At 38.3% G+C, this 19,115-nt stretch overlaps 1 protein-coding gene across 3 annotated transcripts in view; it reads right to left on the bottom strand.

The window, feature by feature from the left end:
• The window catches only part of SBF2 (SET binding factor 2), a 494,424-nt gene that overhangs the window by 74,000 nt on the left and 401,309 nt on the right, over positions 1–19,115 (bottom strand). For all 3 annotated transcript variants that reach the window (XM_043903289.1, XM_043903298.1, XM_043903284.1), the window contains 5 exons: positions 12,427–12,597; positions 8,363–8,625; positions 6,977–7,149; positions 6,074–6,147; positions 4,410–4,605 (listed from right to left, as the gene is read on the bottom strand). In XM_043903289.1, the coding sequence (XP_043759224.1) occupies positions 4,410–4,605; positions 6,074–6,147; positions 6,977–7,149; positions 8,363–8,625; positions 12,427–12,597 (877 nt within the window). The remainder of the gene's footprint in view (positions 1–4,409; positions 4,606–6,073; positions 6,148–6,976; positions 7,150–8,362; positions 8,626–12,426; positions 12,598–19,115) is intronic.

Below are 19,115 nucleotides of genomic sequence, written 5' to 3'. Positions count from 1 at the left end.
TAAAAAGACATTTATTATATTTAATATAAGAATAAAGCAAAAGAGAAAAGACTGTTAAGATAAGACAGTTAAAATTTGTTTCTGAATAAAGGCACTATACTATGTGTATGTGCCTTCAGAAGATATACTGGGGTTAGGCCCAAGATTCTTAAACTGAACTGAACTGAAAGTCACTCAGTCATGTCCGACTCTTTGCGACCCCATGAACTATACGATAGAATGGCAAAGACTAGAGATCTCTTCAAGAAAATTAGAGATACTAAGGGAACATTTCATGCAAAGATGGGCTCTATAAAGGACAGAAATGGCATGGACCTAACAGAAGCAGAAGATATTAAGAAGAGGTGGCAAGAATACACAAAAGAAATCAAAAAGAATACACAAAAGAATGTACAAAAAAGATCTTCACAACCCAATCATGATGGTGTGATCACTCACCTAGAGCCAGACATTCTGGAATGTGAAGTCAAGTGGGCCTTAGGAAGCATCACTATGAACAAAGCTAGTGGAGGTGATGGAATTCCAGTTGAGCTATTTCAAATCCTAAAAGATGATGCTGTTAAAGGGCTGCACTCAATATACCAGAAAATTTGGAAAACTCAGCAGTGGCCACAGGACTGGAAAAGGTCAGTTTTCATTCCAATACCAAAGAAAGGCAATGCCAAAGAATGCTCAAACTACTGCACAATTGCACTCAACTCACATGCTAGTAAAGTAATGCTCAAAATTTTCCAAGCCAGGCTTCAGCAATACGTGAACTGAGAACTTCCAGATGTTCAAGCTGGTTTTAGAAAAGGCCAAGCAACCAGAGATCAAATTGCCAACATCCGTTGGATCATTGAAAAAGCAAGAGAGTTCCAGAAAAACATCGATTTCTGCTTTATTGACTATGCCAAAGCCTTTGACTGTGTGGATCACAGTAAACGGTGGAAAATTCTGAAAGAGATAGGAATAGCAGACCACCTGACCTGCCTCTTGAGAAACCTGTATGTAGGTCAGGAAGCAACAGTTAGAACTGGACACGGAACAATAGACTGGTTCCAAATAGGAAAAGGAGTATGTCAAGGCTGTATATTGTCACCCTGCTTATTTAACTTCTATGCAGAGTACATCATGAGAAACGCTGGGCTGGAGGAAGCACAAGCTGGAATCAAGATTGCCGGGAGAAATATCAATAACCCCAGATATGCAGATGACACCACCCTTATGGCAGACAGTGAAGAACTAAAGAGCCTCTTGATGAAAGTGAAAGAGGAGAGTGAAAAAGTTGGCTTAAAGCTCAACATTCAGAAAACTAAGATCATGGCATCCAGTCCCATCACTTCATGGCAAATAGATGGGGAAACAGTGGAAACAGCGGCTCACTTTATTTTTTGGGGCTCCAAAATCACTGCAGGTGGTGACTGCAGCCATGAAATTAAAAGACCTCCCTGGAAGGAAGGTTATGACCAACCTAGAGAGCATATTAAAAAGCAGAGACATTACTTTGTCAACAAAGGTCCATCTCGTCAAGGCTATGGTTTTTCCAGTAGTCATGTATGGATGTGAGAGTTGGACTATAAAGAAAGCTGAGCACCGAAGAATTGAGGCTTTTGTACTGTGGTGTTGGAGAAGACTCTTGAGAGTCCCTTGGACTGCAAGGATATCCAACCAGTCCATCCTAAAGGAGATCAGTCCTGGGTGTTCATTGGATGGACTGGTGTTGAAGCTGAAACTCCAATACCTTGGCCACCAGATGTGCAGAGCTGACTCATTGGAAAAGACCCCGATGCTGGGAAAGATTGAGGGCAGGAGGAGAAGGGGATGGCAGAGGACGAGATGGCTGGATGGCATCACCGACTCAATGGACATGAGTTTGGGTAAACTCCAGGAGTTGGTGACGGACAGGGAAGTCTGGTGTGCTGTCGTTTATGGGGTCGCAAAGAGTCGGACACGACTGAGCGACTGAACTGAACTATACATAATCCATGGAATTCTCCAGGCCAGAATACTGGAGTGGGTAGCTGTTCCCATCTCCAGGGGATCTTCCCAACCCAGGGATCGAACCTAGGTCTCCCGCATCATAGGCAGATTCTTTACCAACCAAACCACCAGGGAAGCCCCAAGATTCCTGAGAGTTTAAATATTAAAGGAAGAAAGGAAAAATATAAATATTTACCAGCTACCTCAGGATATGAGGATGAGCATCTGAAAAAGCAGCAGCACACATGAGGCCCCCCCTGGAAAGCTCACAGTTCCTCATGGGAGAGGAAAGTCACATGTAGAATACAACAACATGCAATTAGCTCGCAGGTTTGAGGGAACATGGCTTTAAAGACTTCAGAAGGGAGAAGACTTCTGCATGCTAGGTGGCTAGAGAAATAATTCCCAGTAAGAAGTGACAGGGTAGGTGAACTTTGAGGAGAATGGAGGTTTGGATCTGCAGAGGGGAAAAGGGTGGGCATTTCAGGTAGCAGTACAGGTAACAGACCAGGACAGTGATGAGAAAGGCCTCTCTGCTAGTCAGCCAGAGAGGGTGAGACTTGAACTAGGTGTATCTGACTTAAGAGCCCCTTTATTAACTAATATTCTTATCAGAATTCCTCATTCTTTGAACCTTTAAATTCCTAACCTGGAAAATTCTGATTATTCTCTTATGTTAAACTTATACCCAGAGATTAAATAAAATCAAGATGTACATAAGATTTAAGTTCTAAAATGTATTAAACAACTTATGTTTATATCACTCATGTAAAATGATCAGATTCCTATGTGTCATTAAAGGAGAAATTTTAAAATTTAAATTAACTTAGAAATAAAAGAGGCAAATAAAAAGGTTTTCTCTGATGAAAATAACTTTCCTAAATTATGAAATTAACCCCAAAATTATCAGGAAAAAACAAGAGACCAATACAAACTTTCACACTAAATATGGCTTTGATTTCTTTAAAAGACGTAATTTAGAGCAGTTTAAATGACCAACTATCTCATATATTGATAAGCCCAAAATGTTATGTATATGGCCATTGAGCTCACAAAGGTTTCAGTACAAAAAATGGTAAGTACCAGATATCTAGTTTTAAAAGTATACTTGCTTACAAATACAAATGTAATTTATTTACAATAATATGACAGAAGAGGGTTGAGAAATTCTGCTGTTTTCCACTTTTCTTCAAAATGAACACAACTATTCCTGCTGATTCATTGTTTATTGAATTTTATAAGCTTTTTGCTTTTCATGTGGTAAGCAATCTTTATGACCAAGATAATAAACCATATTGATTCTAGGTAAGCACGGGATTATACAACTGTGAGAGTTTGAAGATAACACAGTTCATACATCTGAATCCCACTGTCTGACAAAGTGCAGAGCATATAGTACATACTCATCAAATGACAACTGAATAATTTCAGATGAGGAAGGAATTCTAGTGACCATGTATCCCCATGTTTCTCAATCCTCAGTATGTATCAAAACTATACAGATGTCTGGGTCTCCCCCTTCCTAGCATCCTATTACAGATTCCAATTTAGTTGTTTGAGAGTTGGACCCAGAATTTTTTTTTAAAGCTTCTCAGATAATTCAAATATGCAGTCAAGGCTGAGAACCACTGGATTATCACCAAACGAGTCTGATCCCCTCATTTTATTAAAGGGGAAATTGAAACTTAGAGAGATCAGGGGACTTAGTTAAGATATCCAGATTGGTTAACAGTGATTGAAACCTGAGCTTTTTGATCTAGAGTCCAATAATTTCACCCAAAACCTTATATGCTAATCAACTAGAATAGTTTACATAGAGACTACAGTGATTTAAAAAAGATGATTCAGATTTGATAGCATATGCTATTCTTTCTAACGCAGAAGACTGTGGACAGCTGTAGAAAACGGAAGTTGATAGAGTTTGGTGAGCAGAAGAGAGCTCTGATGAGAGAGGAAAGGATTAGTTGGAATGGGATGAGAGAAGTGGGGGGGGGGGGTCAGTTTAGTTGGAATGGGATGAGAGAAGTGGGGGGGGGGTCAGTTAAGTTGGTGCTGTACAGTCCTGTAACACTTAGCACACCTTCCCTCTCACAAAGGGGATCCTGAATCTGGAAAACCTCAGCCTTCACAGTTTACTGCAGCATTCAGAAGGTGGGGTAAATCAGCAGGGGATGCCGCTAGCAGCTAGATACTCTGAATACCCTGAAATCATAAAATGCTACTTCATGAAATTATTATAGTTTCCGTGGATGAACCATGGTTTGCTGTTTAGAAGATATCCTTGATTCTTTAAATAAGAATCCAAGTTATCATTAGGTCTGACAGACAGTATTCTTAAAAAAAATACATGTGTGGCAAAAGGCTTCCTTTGATTAAATCACTGCACACAGATGGAAGCAAAGCCTCACACAGATATCCCTGTTCTGATGACATAATATGAGCCTTACCTAGTTGATCATGGGGAGTCCCTCTGAACAGAATTCTGTATGTGGTAAGGAACAACGCTCCTTCTGCTGGCAGGAGCTGAGGGCCTCCAAGAAGGCCTCCAGCGGCTTCTTCTCTTCCATCAGGATCCAGTAGGACTCGAAGGCCTTCACAAACAATTTCTTCTCCTGGCAGTAGAGCAGGTCTAAGAATCTTGGGCTAACAACAGACAAAGTTATTTTAGACACAACTCTAGAGAGATTTCCAACCCTTAGACCAAGGTTACCTTGTCAGTTACAGATCTAAAAATGTGAACCAGACTTCCCACGTAGCCAAAATGAGAAAACAGATTTGGGAAGAGTCAGAAATGATGTTTCTGCATCCAAATGTAAAAAGACTCTCTGCAGCATTACTTACTCACATTAAAATCACTGGAAATTACTAAACTATTTGAGATACCTATTCAACGGAACATTTTGCAACCATCAAAAAGAATGGCACAGATCTAGATACATAAACACAGAAAGATGCCAGAATACATTGTTAAGTAGAAAGAGTTACCAACCAATATGTACATTATGATTTCCTTTTAGTATATGAACCAAACTGTTAAAGCTGGTACTATCATAGATAAGGGTAGAGGTCAGGGTGAGGAGAATCATGGGAGACTTTCATTTTGTACAATGTGTGTTCCTTTAATGCTTCAATTTTATACAAAAGCATTGTTAGTTTGCAAACTGAAAAAACACGTATTTTAAAAAATGGACATGACTTTAAAGAGCCCTTCTTAGCCTTTAATAAAGATTAAGACCAAAAAAATGGCCACGTTATGACCATTTACATATCTTGGGAAATAAGGAACCACATGATACACTCTCTTGAAGAGTTTAGTGCTAGAAAAAAAAAGTCCATCTCTCCTGAAGCTCTAATACACTTATTTTCTTTTACTGAGCAATAAAAACTATACAAATCTGGACAATTCTTTTTGTTGGCTGGAGGAAGCTCAGAGCTAAAATGTAAAGCCAAAGTATAATGATCACTGTGTCTCAGATTTCTGATAGAATCATCTTTCCTTTCCATCTGGCTTCTGATTTCTCCTTTGAATTTATTTTTAATAGTTCTGTTGCATAGGTAAGAGGGTCCTAAACCCTAGTTCCACAGACTGGTGCCAGACTAACTGCAAAATAATCACCTGGGATGCTTATTAAAGTACAAATTCCCAGGCCAAGTCCCAGGGTACTCCAATTCAGGAGGCTGGGCTGAGATTCAGGCCTCTCAGTTTTTAATAGACTTCCCAGATGTTTGTGATGTATACTTGTAATGCATACAGATTTAGGAACCTGGTGATTTTATGGTAATTGCCTTAAGTCATTTTTTGGGGGAAGGAGGCAGAACATAAAACCTTGGCATGGTCTTGGAAGTTAGAATGTTCACAATTTATGCCCTGCCTATAAAAGTAGACTCAACAAGAAATTATTATTGCTCCTTTGTTGATCTCCTCTTCTGCTTCACCATCCTTTTTATGAGGATCTACATGTAAACTCCTCTCAAAGTTTAATGTATCATTAAAACTAGAGCTGGTCTTTGTAGAATGTTAGAAGGTACTTTCTGTGGCACAACAATCTACTGATGCTGTTTTTAGGAGATTTTACTTACTGCCTCAAAGCATGCAGTCCGGAATAATTACCTTCTGAATAGGTGGAAGTCTTCTACTCTCTCGATGCACTGCTTCTAGGGTTTCAATGTGCATAGCTACAATTCCTGGGATGAGTCAGAGAATTAAAAATAAAAGAGTACCAAACAAGTAGAATTAAAACAAATTCTGGATATTTTAGAATTGAAAACTAATCTGAGTTTGGTGGTTCTTCAAAAAGCTAAACACAGAATTATCATATGACCCAGCAATTTCACTCCTAGGCATATACCCCAAAGACTGAAAATAAAACTCAGACACTTGTGTATGAATATTCATAGTAGTACTATTTACAAGAGCCAGAAGGTCACAACAATTCAAGTGTCCATCAACAATGAATGGATAAAGAAAATATGGTATATCCATATAACAGAGTATTATCCAGTCATAAAAGGAATGAAGTCACAATACCTGCTACAAACGTGGATAAACCTTGAAAACATTATGCTAAAGGAAATAAGTCAGACACAAAAAGACAAGTATTATAGGATTTTACTTATATGCATTATCTATAATAGGCAAATTCATAGAGATAAAAGGAATTAAGAGGCAACCAAGGGCCAGAGTGGAGAATGGAAAGCTATTGCTTAATGGGTACAGAGTGTCTGTATGGGGTGATGAAAAAGCTTTGGTAATAGATAATTGGTAGCAATTGTACAGCATTGTGAATATAATTTATGCCACTGAATTTTACACTTAAGAAAGTTTAAAATGGCAAATTTTATGACATATATTTTATACAATTTAAAACTATTTGGAAAACAAATCGAACCAAAAATAAACAGCATGACTAAGCTAACTGGAAGCCAAGTGCTATGCTGGAAAATGACCCATAAGAATAATCCTTATTCAATTATTTCTAACACTCTGGTTCTCTGATGTCTGCAAAGTGATTACCTGGTATCATGCAATGCAGGCTCTTGATATGATCCTGAGTAACTCCACTCTCCGTACAAACTTTGTCAATAAACCGAGTAATGAAACGCACAACAGAATTGGCAATGTCATTATTCTCTGAATCTTCAAACCCACTTTCTGTATCATAGCTCTCAGCTACACTTCCTGCAATACTAAGAAAGTCAAGGGAAGAAATCATGCTCAGTACTCAAATTTAACAAATGACCAGTATATCACGGTGACTTTGCACAGCAGTTTAAACTTGCTCAAAGGGATGTGTACTCAAGTAGAACCCTCACTTAACTCCATGACTCCTGTATAAGTGATAGTAGTGAAACACGATGTTTCGCCTGCACTTGGGAAGCTACTGTCAGGCGTTATCCTTTGGACCCAACTTAGGTGCCTTAGTCACTCACTATGTAAATCAGATCGTAGAAAATGTCATGAAAGAAAAAAAGGTATAAGAAAACGATGGATGTGCTACTTAAGACAGGAAGTCAGCAAGGTCTCTCTGGGTAGGTGACATCAGAGCAGAAAACTAAATGAAGGGATTCTTGTAACTATTTCAGGAAGAGTATCCCAGATTGCGGGAATAACAAGTACAGAGGCCCTGAGGCAGTATCATGCTTTGAATGTTGAACGGGGAGACCAGTTTGGTTGATAGAAGAGTGTAGGAAATAAAGTCTGAGCAGCAGCCAGGGCCCAGACCCTGTTAGGCCTCATGGTCTATGGGTTTCGTTTTCAGTGGTACAGGAAGTATTTAGGGTTGAGATAGTGTTAGTCGCTCAGTCGTGTCCGACTCTTTGTGACCCCATGAACTGAAGCCTGCCAAACTCCTCTGTCCGTGGGATTTCCCAAGCAAGGATACTGAGTGGGAAGCCATTCCCTTCTCCAGGGGATCTTTGTGACCCAGGGATCAAACCTGGGTCTCTTGCACTGTAGGTAGTTTCTTTACCATCTGAGCCACTAGGCAAAGTGTGAGAACACAGAATGGTTGAGGACATGATTATAGGCAAATGCAATGGGTAAGATGAAGAAAAGGAGGACCAAGAAACAAATAATCACTTTAATAAGAAAGAATCCATTAGTACTTTCCCACAGTGCTTTCTGTAATTTGCTGTGGCAGAAAGTAACTGAAAAGGCTAGATCAGTAATGGATGAGACATTTAAAAAGTCAGAGGTCATATAAGAGAAGAGGGTATCGGAGGTAATTAAGAATAGTTGGACGTAGTCTAAGTCTTTCAATAGAGAAAAGCTGAACAAGTCTGAAGGTGAAAAAAATGGTTAATTTTTGAAATATGTATAGCACTATTTACCCAAAATACTTCGTATTCTGTGCTAAACCAAGAAGAATAGGAGTGTCTGTGTGTGTCCACATTTCAGTACCTGTTAGTGACAATGCTGTTGCTCCCACTCTCCCAGTCTCCTGGGGCTGACGCTCTTAGGAGCTTGTTTTTACTTGAATCCAGCGGAACCAGCAGATTGACCATGAGGTTTGCAAAGTGAATGGCTTGACTAAAGACAGTGCTTTCCTCACGCTGCACCAGCTCCTGCTGAGTTGATTTACTCAGAGTAGGCCAAAGGCGTAGCTGCTCAGCTGCCAGGTCCATTGCTGTCTTCTCCTGATATTGGTCATCAGGAAGTTTATCCTAAAAACCAAACCAAACCAAAACAAAACAAAATCAAAATCTATCACTTCACATGAGCTTCAAAAAACATGGAAGATGTTTTAATAATTAATCTATTAAATACCTATGTCAGTAAAAGTGGAAATATATAAAAAAATATATAACAAGAACACAAAACTTAGTCTTCCTCTTTTCTGAGCTCCAACAGACCTTGAATGGAACCATATGACCAATCCAAGGAGACAGCAGCAAAGCACTGAGACACACACTTCTCACTGCTAACATTTCACTGCATTTACTGATACTTATCTCTGGCTCTGTCACCTTCAAGTCACCAGTTACAACAAATCATTGACCTGAAATACCTGTAAATGCTCTGGTCAAACGTGCCAGTAGCATTTTCTAATATTCTGCTCTGTTTCTTTTCTTCTGCTCTTTGGTTGAAAAAGACAGAATGACCAAAGTCACAAAAAAGTAGAGCTAGATTTCCGTGTAAATGTGGGAGTCAAACGTTATCATTAAATGGGTATACAGGTGTCCATGGGATTTTTAAGAGGGATCTCCTATAGGCTGAAGAGTTAAACAATAGCAGTAACCCACACCTGCATAGTACTTTACAGCTTGTGAACAGCTGCTATATCTATAGTCTTACTCATATCTGACCTGGGGCTCCGAGACACCCCTTTACAGAACAGAGGACACTGGAGCAGTGACATGTATTTGCTTTATGAATGTTTTGGAGATATACCAATGTTGTGCTAAGCCACTCAGTCATGTCAGACTCTCTGCGACCCTGTGAGCTGTAGCCCAGCAGGCTCCTCTGTCCATGGGATTCTCCAGGCAAGAATACTGGAGTGGGTTGCCATTTCCTTCTCCAGGGGATCTTCCTGGAGACATGGGATTGAACCCGTGTCTCTTACATCCCCTGCACTGGCAGGCAGGTTCTTTATCACTAGCGCCACCTGGGTCCCCTCATACCCATGTTAGCACTATATTTTCTTTAAAAATTATCAAAAGCACCTCACCAGGCCAATCATCTCTAGAACATGACCTCAAGCTAATACTCTTTGGATGTAGCGCAAGTTACCCTTTTACCCAAGTGCATCTGGTGTTTTGAAAGAAAAATCTGAGTTTTAAATTAAGAAAATAATGAAAACTAATTGTGCAGTAATAATTTGGAATATCTGATAGATGTCAGATAGTGCTATTTGTTATTAAAAGTTTGTTCTTATCATATTCATGAGTAGACCAATAATATGGTTAAAATTACTTGAGGCATAGAAATGTATGAATATCAGGCAGTTTCAGTTAGCTATCTAGGTTCATTTATCTCACATAGTATAAGGAAAATTTAAAATGGAGGAAAGGATCAGCAGCGATGTATTAGCCTAGCATGTGGAAAAATTACTCAATAAAAAAAGCTAAAAAAAAAAAAAAAACCCAACAAATTACTCCAAAAAATTGCTCTTAAAGTGAATCAACACTAATAATCAGCTCTTAGTGCTGCTCTAAGTTCAATTAATAAGGACAGTAATTTCTAACATTTATGATTTAGTACGTGCCAGGAACTCTTCAATGCCCTACACTTGTATTAGACATTAAAAGCTTATAATAATCATGTCTGCTCATTTTACTAATGAAGAAATAAGACACAGAAAACTAAAGTGAATTGCCTAAGATCAGACAGCTAGTGTATGACATTTCAAAATTTCAAGTAACTTTAATTTGGGCTTCCCAGGCAGCACTAGTGGTAAAGAACCCGCCTGCCAATGCAGGTAGAGAAGGCAATGGCACCCCATTCCAGTATTCTTGCCTGGGAAATCCCATGGATGGAGGATCCTGGTGGGCTACAGTCCATGGGGTCGCGAGGAGTCGGACACAACTGAGCGACTTCACTTTCACTTTTCACTGTCATGCACTGGAGAAGGAAATGGCAACCCACTCCAGGTTGTTGCCTGGAGAATCCCAGGGACGGGGGAGCCTGGTGGGCTGCCATCTATGGGGTTGCACAGAGTTGGACACGACTAATGTGACTTAGCAGCAGCAGCAGCCAATGCAGGAGACATAAGAGATGCAGGTTTGACCCCTGGGTTGGGAAGATCCCTGGAGGAGGGCATGGCAACCCACTCCAGTATTCTTGCCTGGAAAACTCCCTGGACAGAGGAGGCTGGTGGGCTATAGTCCATAGGGTGGCAAAGAGTCGGACACGACTGAAGTGACACAGCACGCAACTTTAATTTGACATTTCTTCAAGAAGTTAATTGTACAGAGACATCTGCCTAGGTATTTTACATTGACTCATTTCAACTTCCTATAATTGTTTCCAGGGAATTCTTATTAAAATATAATTAAACAATTCTAGTGCTACAGAACTGTTCAGTTCAGTTCAGTCGCTCAGTTGTGTCCGACTCTTTGTGACTGCATGAATCGCAGCACGCCAGGCCTCCCTGTCCATCACCAACTCCCAGAGTTTACTCAAACTCAGGCCCATTGAATCGGTAATGCCATCCAGCCATCTCATCCTCTTTCGTCCCCTTCTCCTCCTGCCCCCAATCCCTCCCAGCATCAGGGTCTTTTCCAATGAGTCAACTCTTCGCATGAGGTGGCCAAAGTACTGGAGTTTCAGCTTCAACATCAGTCCTTCCAATGAACACCCAGGACTGATCTCTAGGATGGACTGGTTGGATCTCCTTGCAGTCCAAGGGACTTGCAAGAGTCTTCTCCAACACCACAGTTCAAAAGCATCGATTTTTCGGCATTCAGCTTTCTTCACAATCCAACTCTCACATCCACACATGACCACTGGAAAAACCATAGCCTTGACCAGACGGACCTTTGTTGGCAAAGTAATGTCTCTGCTTTTTAATATGCTATCTAGGTTGGTCATTACTTTCTTCCAAGGAGTAAGCGTCTTTTAATTTCATGGCTGCAGTCACCATCCGCAGTGATTTTGGAGCTCAAATAAAGTCTGACACTGTTTCCACTGTGTCCCCATCTATTTTCCATGAGGTGATGGGACCAGATGCCATGATCTTAGTTTTCTGAATGTTAAGCTTTAAGTCAACTTTTTCACTCTCCTCTTTCACTTTCATCAAGAGGCTTTTTAGTTCCTCTTCACTCTCTGCCATAAGGGTGGTGTCATCTGCATATCTGGGGTTATTGATATTTCTCCCGGCAACCTTGATTCCAGCTTGTGCTTTTTCCAGCCCAGCGTTTCTCATGATGTACTCTGCATACAAGTTAAATAAGCAGAGTGACAATATATAGCCTTGACGTACTCCTTTTCCTATTTGGAACCAGTCTGTTGTTCCATGTGCAGTTCTAACTGTTGCTTCCTGACCTGCATACAGGTTTCTCAAGAGGCAGGTCAGGTGGCCTGGTATTCCCATCTCTTGAAGAATTTTCCACAGTTTACTGTGATCCACACAGTCAAAGGCTTTGGCATAGTCAATAAGGCAGAAATAGATGTTTTTCTGGAACACTCTTGCTTTTTCGATGATCCAGCGGATATTGGCAATTTGATCTCTAGTTCCTCTGCCTTTTCTAAAACCAGCTTGAACATCTGGAAGTTCTCAGTTCACGTATTGCTGAAGCCTGGCTTGGAGAATTTTGAGCATTACTTTACTAGCATGTGAGATGAGTAGTAGGAAGTTATTATGGGGGAAAAAAATATCAGGAATCAATAAAAGAAGGATGCTCACCAGGGGGGGCTTCCTAAAGTAAACCCCAAATACACTGGTAGGAAGTGGCTAGATAATACCTGACTGAACTTCCCTTGAAGCCAGGACCCTAGCCCCACACAAATACATCTTTTTATCTTACCTTTTGCTTCAGATGCAGGGCATGATTGTCCTCCTTGGCCGAGAGATACAGGGAGCGAACCTGTTCCTGCACCGCATTATAAAAGGTTGTCTCCCAAAACTGCTGATTCGTCCAAATGGGGTGGTCCTGTACACAGGTGTAAGCAAACTGGCTGACTCCAGGGGCCAGTTTCTGTGAGAACACATAATATATATCACCATGGAGCTGACAGGGTCATGACAGTTCAGAAGGTTACAGAGGCCACAGATAATCATGAATGTGATCAAAGGATTTATCTAAACATATCTTATGGCAAAACAAGCTTAGCAATCAGCAACGTACACATTTTTAACTGGCAACTTTGGGCTTGCTATCAAATCCTTTAAAGGATCTTATCTCTTAAAAGGGACATTTTAAAATCAAAAGTATTATACAAATTAGAAAATATATGAAAAGTACCTAAACACTGTACTGTGCATATAGCAGGAAATGTAGAGTTGGGTAGTTATTACAATTAGGACATATAATAAAATCCATCACAACCTGAATCTAAAATTCCAAATAGTTCAAGATTTTTTCTACTTGGTATCAGAGTACATTTTGGTGGGGTTAGGAGGGCACTAACTGAAATGCGAGTGAGCCTACAGCTTGGCCTTACACACAGAATGAGTGCGTATCATGAACTTCCCTCCTGCCTACTCTAGCCCTTTACCTCCTTACCGAGGCTGCTGCCTGGCTCACACACTCGCCAGCAGACTGTCTAGGGCTTCCAGGGTATTTTCTGGTAACCAAGTCTGGGTGTGGGAAGGTCATCTAAAACCAAACCTTCCTTTCCAGGACGTCCTGCTGGGCTTCTAAGTAAGAGTAAACCTTACTCTGTGATTAACAACTGAGGGAAAGAAAACTAACTCTGCAGTCACTTGAGGCACTTCATAAATATACATGTCATTTAACACTAAAAATCTTGTAAGATGCATATCGTTATCGCCAAATTAAAGAAGAGGACACAGAGGTTCAAAAAGGTTTAACTGAGTGATTGCCTAAGGCCATATAGCAATTACATAAGTGGTGGAACTAGGTTTCAAGCCCAAAGTTTGTTTCCAAATCCTTTTTGCTTTGCAACCCTTTTTACTACAGCAAATTATCTTGAAAAAAAAAATGAAAGCAAATCATATATAAATTGAACAACAGTTAGTACAACTGTCTGTTATTTTAATCTTTCATTTTAGGATTTTACTACCCAGAGTAATATTCTGCCCTGAACCCTCTGATATGATCTGACTCACCTTTCCACAGCTGTTGCTTTCATTTCTGAAAGTTAAAAATGTCTCAAAGAAATCTAAATCCATTATTTTTCAGCAAATAGTTGATAATGGTCTCATTAGACAACTTTTCAGTCTATTTTATTCTTTAGAATTAATTTTTTTTCTATCAGTAAAACTAAAGTTTCTGATAATGTAAGTTTTCTTTTGAAGCAATTAGTAAGTGAATTCTTTTCTGCTGAAATGTTGGACTATTACTATTAAAGTTGCATACATAACAGTTATGTAGCAAAGAGTTCGTCCTTTTCTTAGGGATGCATAACAAATGTATAAGGTACCTGGTAAAAAATTATATGCTCAATACACATAAATGTCCTTCTTGGTCTAGAGCAGACTAAATCTTCAACTGGAATAGATACCATGCATACCATGAAATGTACTGTAGTACTCAAATAATTGGAATTGGGGTGGCTGTGATTTTTGCCTATTAGAATCTATGTACCTCTGCATCTCATGTGTAAGTCCCTTTCAGGGCAGGCCTATTACTGTTGTTAGGATAATCATCTATTAACTCTTTTAGGCAGTCATAAGCTAGAACTGACCACGAAGCAAAGGTCAGGAAATCCTTAAGGGGAAGTTGCAAGACGTTTGCTTTTAAAACACAGCTACTCTCTACCTATGGGAAATCAGGGATAAAACGTGTGTGGTTCTGTAAATATGTAAACAGAAGCGACAGACACTGAGTCATACACTCCTTCTACACTCTGCTTGAGGATACTTGGGATGTAGGTTGCACTTCTTTTTATTTTTGCCCCAAACACTCTAAGGAATAACAGTGACCTCAGTGGCAGTACACAGACCTATTATGAAAGAGATTTTAAAGGCATAAAATTTAAACAAGGTACAAGCGTGCCTTTCCCATGAGTATAGTCAGGCAGCACCATTTCTTACAAACACAATATAACAACAGATTCTAACATTCTGGAGTTCTGAAATTATACTAACATAGATGAGCTCAGAAAAATTGAGCTTTTAATAAATCCTTATCAGTTTCTTACACAAAGTTCTTTTAGGATCATCAATACAATAAAAAAGTTATTGTAATAAATCTTTTATTACAACTTGACAGAGCTCTATAGGAATTTGAGAGTATAGTGAAGTCCTGACTTCTTTTATCATTTTTCTCTCTGATGCTGCACATTTACTTTACTTGGCATATATCAGTTATTATGTTCCTGTTTATTAAAAAACTAAAAGTGACTACGTAAAAACTTCTCTGTTTTCAACAAAAGTGGACTGCATATGTTCCAAGGCAGAAAAAGTGGTGTGAAACAGTAGCCCAAAGTGTCAGAACCCACAGCTTGTTTACTGGATGAGAATGACAGTAAGGTGAAGGGATTATAGAATATGCACTTTTTGGTAGCAAGTCAGTCACAAATGGTGCTGGCATCTGATAAATGTGTAATAAATTATTAATTCCCAAATACTTAAAACATAATTTTTCTAAACACGAAATTTGCTTCTTTTCTTTGTGGTTTCCTGCCATGTCTTCTCAAGCGAAAGCAAGGAGCACTTTGATGTTTGAATGGGCAAGACCATTGCACTGATGGGCAGGTATGTTCTGAGGACCAGCAGAGGGCAGTAGCACCTTATTCTGTCTAAATTCCATGAGGGCTTTTAAAATAGGATTTGAAAAAAATGGAGCTCTACAGCCTGACTGGGCTAGAAAGTTGGGTGGAAGAAGAATACTGTGTGTTCTCTCTGTACATATGAGAGATCTCATAAAGCAAATGGATTTTCCCAAGGTCACATAGCAAGATGTGTAGAAGAGAAGGAAATAGAGATAAAGTTTTCCATTATTTTATGTCATTTCTGTACGATACAAAAATTAAGATACTCTACCAAATAAAACTATAATCATCTAGAGAAAGATACAATAATACTGCTCAGGGATTCAGATTCAGTATATCCTGTGATAGTAGTTTCAGTCAACAAAGAAAATAACCACCTGTGGAGAAAAGTACCTCATGATTCTAATCACTTCTTTGGTTTGAGAAAAAGGCAAGAGGATTTCTCAAATTGGTCCATATGCCAGCTTCATGACCTTTTATTTTACAACACATGAGACTCAATCCATACTGAAGGTCTGCGGGTGATGGTGGTGGTAAGGAATACTATTGTCAAATGATATCTTTCTTCTTCTTCAAATCTGGCAACAATATTTACTTTACATTTCATAATTCTTATGATTTTATCCTAAAGAAACAAGTGATATTTTGCCATGTAATTTCATGAGATGTTTAAAAATGTGTTGACTTATTCCCTTATCTAGGAAAAAAACAGCTCTGAAGGTACTAGATTAAGCAATGCCATTCATTTTTTCACAGAGCATTCAAAGGAAACCCAGCATGGGACAGGATATGGAGAATAAACTTCATGGGGCTTACCAACCAGCAGACTAGATTCAAATCCAAATAGATGCATACAAATCCTCTCAGATGAGTTGGTCAAGGGAAGGTTAAGATATCAGTATGAGAGGCCAGTCTAAGGCCTGTCTGGTTAGATATGTTTGCTCTCCAGGCCCAAGCTCAGAGGGAAACCAGATTCCAGGAGAAAAAGTGCCTGGCAAGATTGAGTCCATAAATATTAATAGTCTTAAATAATAATTAGAATACAAAGAGTCACTGTTTAAATTGTTGGGTATTTCTTATCCAGTTCTGGACACTATAATACAAGAGTACCTCACTGCACAATTCAGGGTTGGTGCCAGTCAGTCCTTTTATGATTCTACACTGGCTTAATGAAGCCCACATATTAAGTCACTTTAAGAATTAACTTCTGAATGTATTCTGATGAACTTTGGAAATGCTTAGTCTTGACAGACAAAAGGAAGACAGAAATGGGAAAAGTGTGTATCTAAAACCTCTATTTATCAACTCTTAGCCACATCTTAACACATTTGCTTTTGTGCATTATTTTTTTAACAAGAGACATACAACATTGTAGATTTGATTGAAACTCTTCATTCCATTTCTCTCCTATCTGAAAGGTAACAATGATCCTGAATTATTTTTCATTCCCATTTATGTTTTTATACCTGTTTGTATCCATAAAGAAGATATAGGATTACACTGCAGGTTTCATCTTATTCCTTACTAATCTTTTTCAAAATATACAGTTTATATTTCATTGATTTATATAATATTTAATTAAACTATATAATTAATTGGGACAAAATATCTGGCTCTTTATATACATACAACTCAGAAGGGACAGACAGCAGCGTACAAGAAATGAGTATTTAGAATATCGTGTTCATTTGTGAGTGGAGTTTACAGAAAGGTGAGTAATCAAATAATTAAGAGGATGTAATGTGAGAATCTACTATAGTTTTCCCTTGATACTGAGCAGTGCAAGTAACTTTAAATGCATAATCATACAAACTTCTCCTGGAGTCCTTAGAAGATCCAAACACACAATTTCTACACAAGAAATATATTCATTCGCAGCACTGCCCAGTATTTATTTGATGTGCCATTGTCAGTAGTTGGAATGACAGGGTTGAAGTCCTTAAACCATGTATCCTTTTAATGATTCTCTGTATTAAGATGCTTAGCAAATACTGACATACTGAGAGAGAAGATGAATCAATTTCTTTCCTTTGTTGTCCAAAATTTAGTAGAACCCAAATACGGTGTTGTCAAGTCCTTTGCCTGGGTTTAGTAGTCCTAAAAACACAAAACAGGATGCAAATCCCTGCTCCTTTTTGGTAGGTTTTGAAACTTTATATAAGCAGTATCATCTTGTGTCTTATTCTGCCACTTGGTTTTTTACATATTATGTTGCTAGACTTATTAAGGCAATAAATAATAATTCTTATAACTAACTTGTACTGGTGGTTTCTCACTATATATATTTATGAAATTACTTAGTCCTTAATAGCAATTTTACAATCTACTGTGTGTGCATGCTATCTTTCCCACCCAGGGATCGAACCTGCATCTCCTGTGTCTCCTGCATTGCAGGCGGGTTCTTTACTGCTGAACCGCCGGGGAAGCCCCACAACCCACTGAGATAAATACTATTATTACCCTTGTTTTAAAAGGGAAGAAACTGAGGCACAGAGAAGTTAAGTAAATTGTCCAAGAGAATATTGCCAGGAAATACTGGAACCAGAGCTGGGATTCAAACTCAGGTAGTTTAGCTAGAGAATTTAATTTCTTATTCATTGCACAACTTAACTGTGTGGAATTCCACTGTATGAATATATAGCATTTCCTTGTTCCTGTTAACGGATGTTTGTATTGTTTCTACCTTTTAGCTACTAGAAACAGTGGTTCATAGCAACTGTCAGCTTTGATGAATAGTTTCAGAACTATTTAATAGTACCTGGAACTACTTGAGAGGATTCTAAGGAGTATTCCCATTGTTATTTGTACAATAAACATTTTTGGGTTATTGTACACTGGTACGGTAATGAGAAATTACTTCACATAGACTTTCTACAAACCTACTGTTTGAAAACTTAATAATTCTTTAATATGAAATATCTAGTCAGTGTTTAAAATACCTTTTAAATGTTAAAAAAGTTTTCCTTTGATTTTTCCTTGTTTTTTATTTTTACTTTTTTTTTTTTTTTTAGAATCAGTTTGTTTGACTTAGGAAGGACTCAAACAAGGTGTGTGTGTGTATATATATATATATACATATATATATATATACATATACATACATATATATACACATATATATACATATATATATATACATATACATACATATATATATACATATATATACATATATATACATATACATACATATATATACATATATATACATATACATACATATATATATACATATATATATACATATACATATATATATACACACATATATATATATACATATATATATACATATACATATATATATACATATACATATATATATACATATACATATATATATATATATATATATATGGTAGGTTTTAATCTTTAGATTTCTCTACCACCTGTCTGTCCACCTCCCCCCACACCACCCATCTGCAATCTATTTTTTGAAGAAACTGGATCATTTGTCCAACAGAGTTTCCATCTGTCTAGTGGTTGCTGACTGTATCCCAATAATCTCATGTGGAATATTCTTTTGTCCTCTACATTTCCTACAAATTGGTAGCTGGATCTAGAAGCATGATCAGAGTCAGGCTTCACTGTTTGGCAACAATATTTCACAGATACCATTATAAGAGGCATATCTGGTTGTTTCTCTTTTTGCAGTCTTAAAGGCCATTGACAGTCAATGCCTGGATTCATTAATCATTAGGAGCAATAAAATACTGATATTCTCATTCCACCATTACTTTCTCACTTACTGTTGTTATTGTTCAGTTGCTAAGTTGTGTCTGACTCTTTGTGATCCCATGGACTGCAACATGCCAGA

The sequence above is a fragment of the Cervus elaphus genome, chromosome 1 (genome assembly GCF_910594005.1).
Source record: "Cervus elaphus chromosome 1, mCerEla1.1, whole genome shotgun sequence".
Classification (NCBI taxonomy): Eukaryota; Metazoa; Chordata; class Mammalia; order Artiodactyla; family Cervidae; genus Cervus; species Cervus elaphus.
The sequence above is the reverse complement of the archived record's forward strand: the minus strand, read 5'-3'. Positions and strand labels throughout refer to the sequence as shown.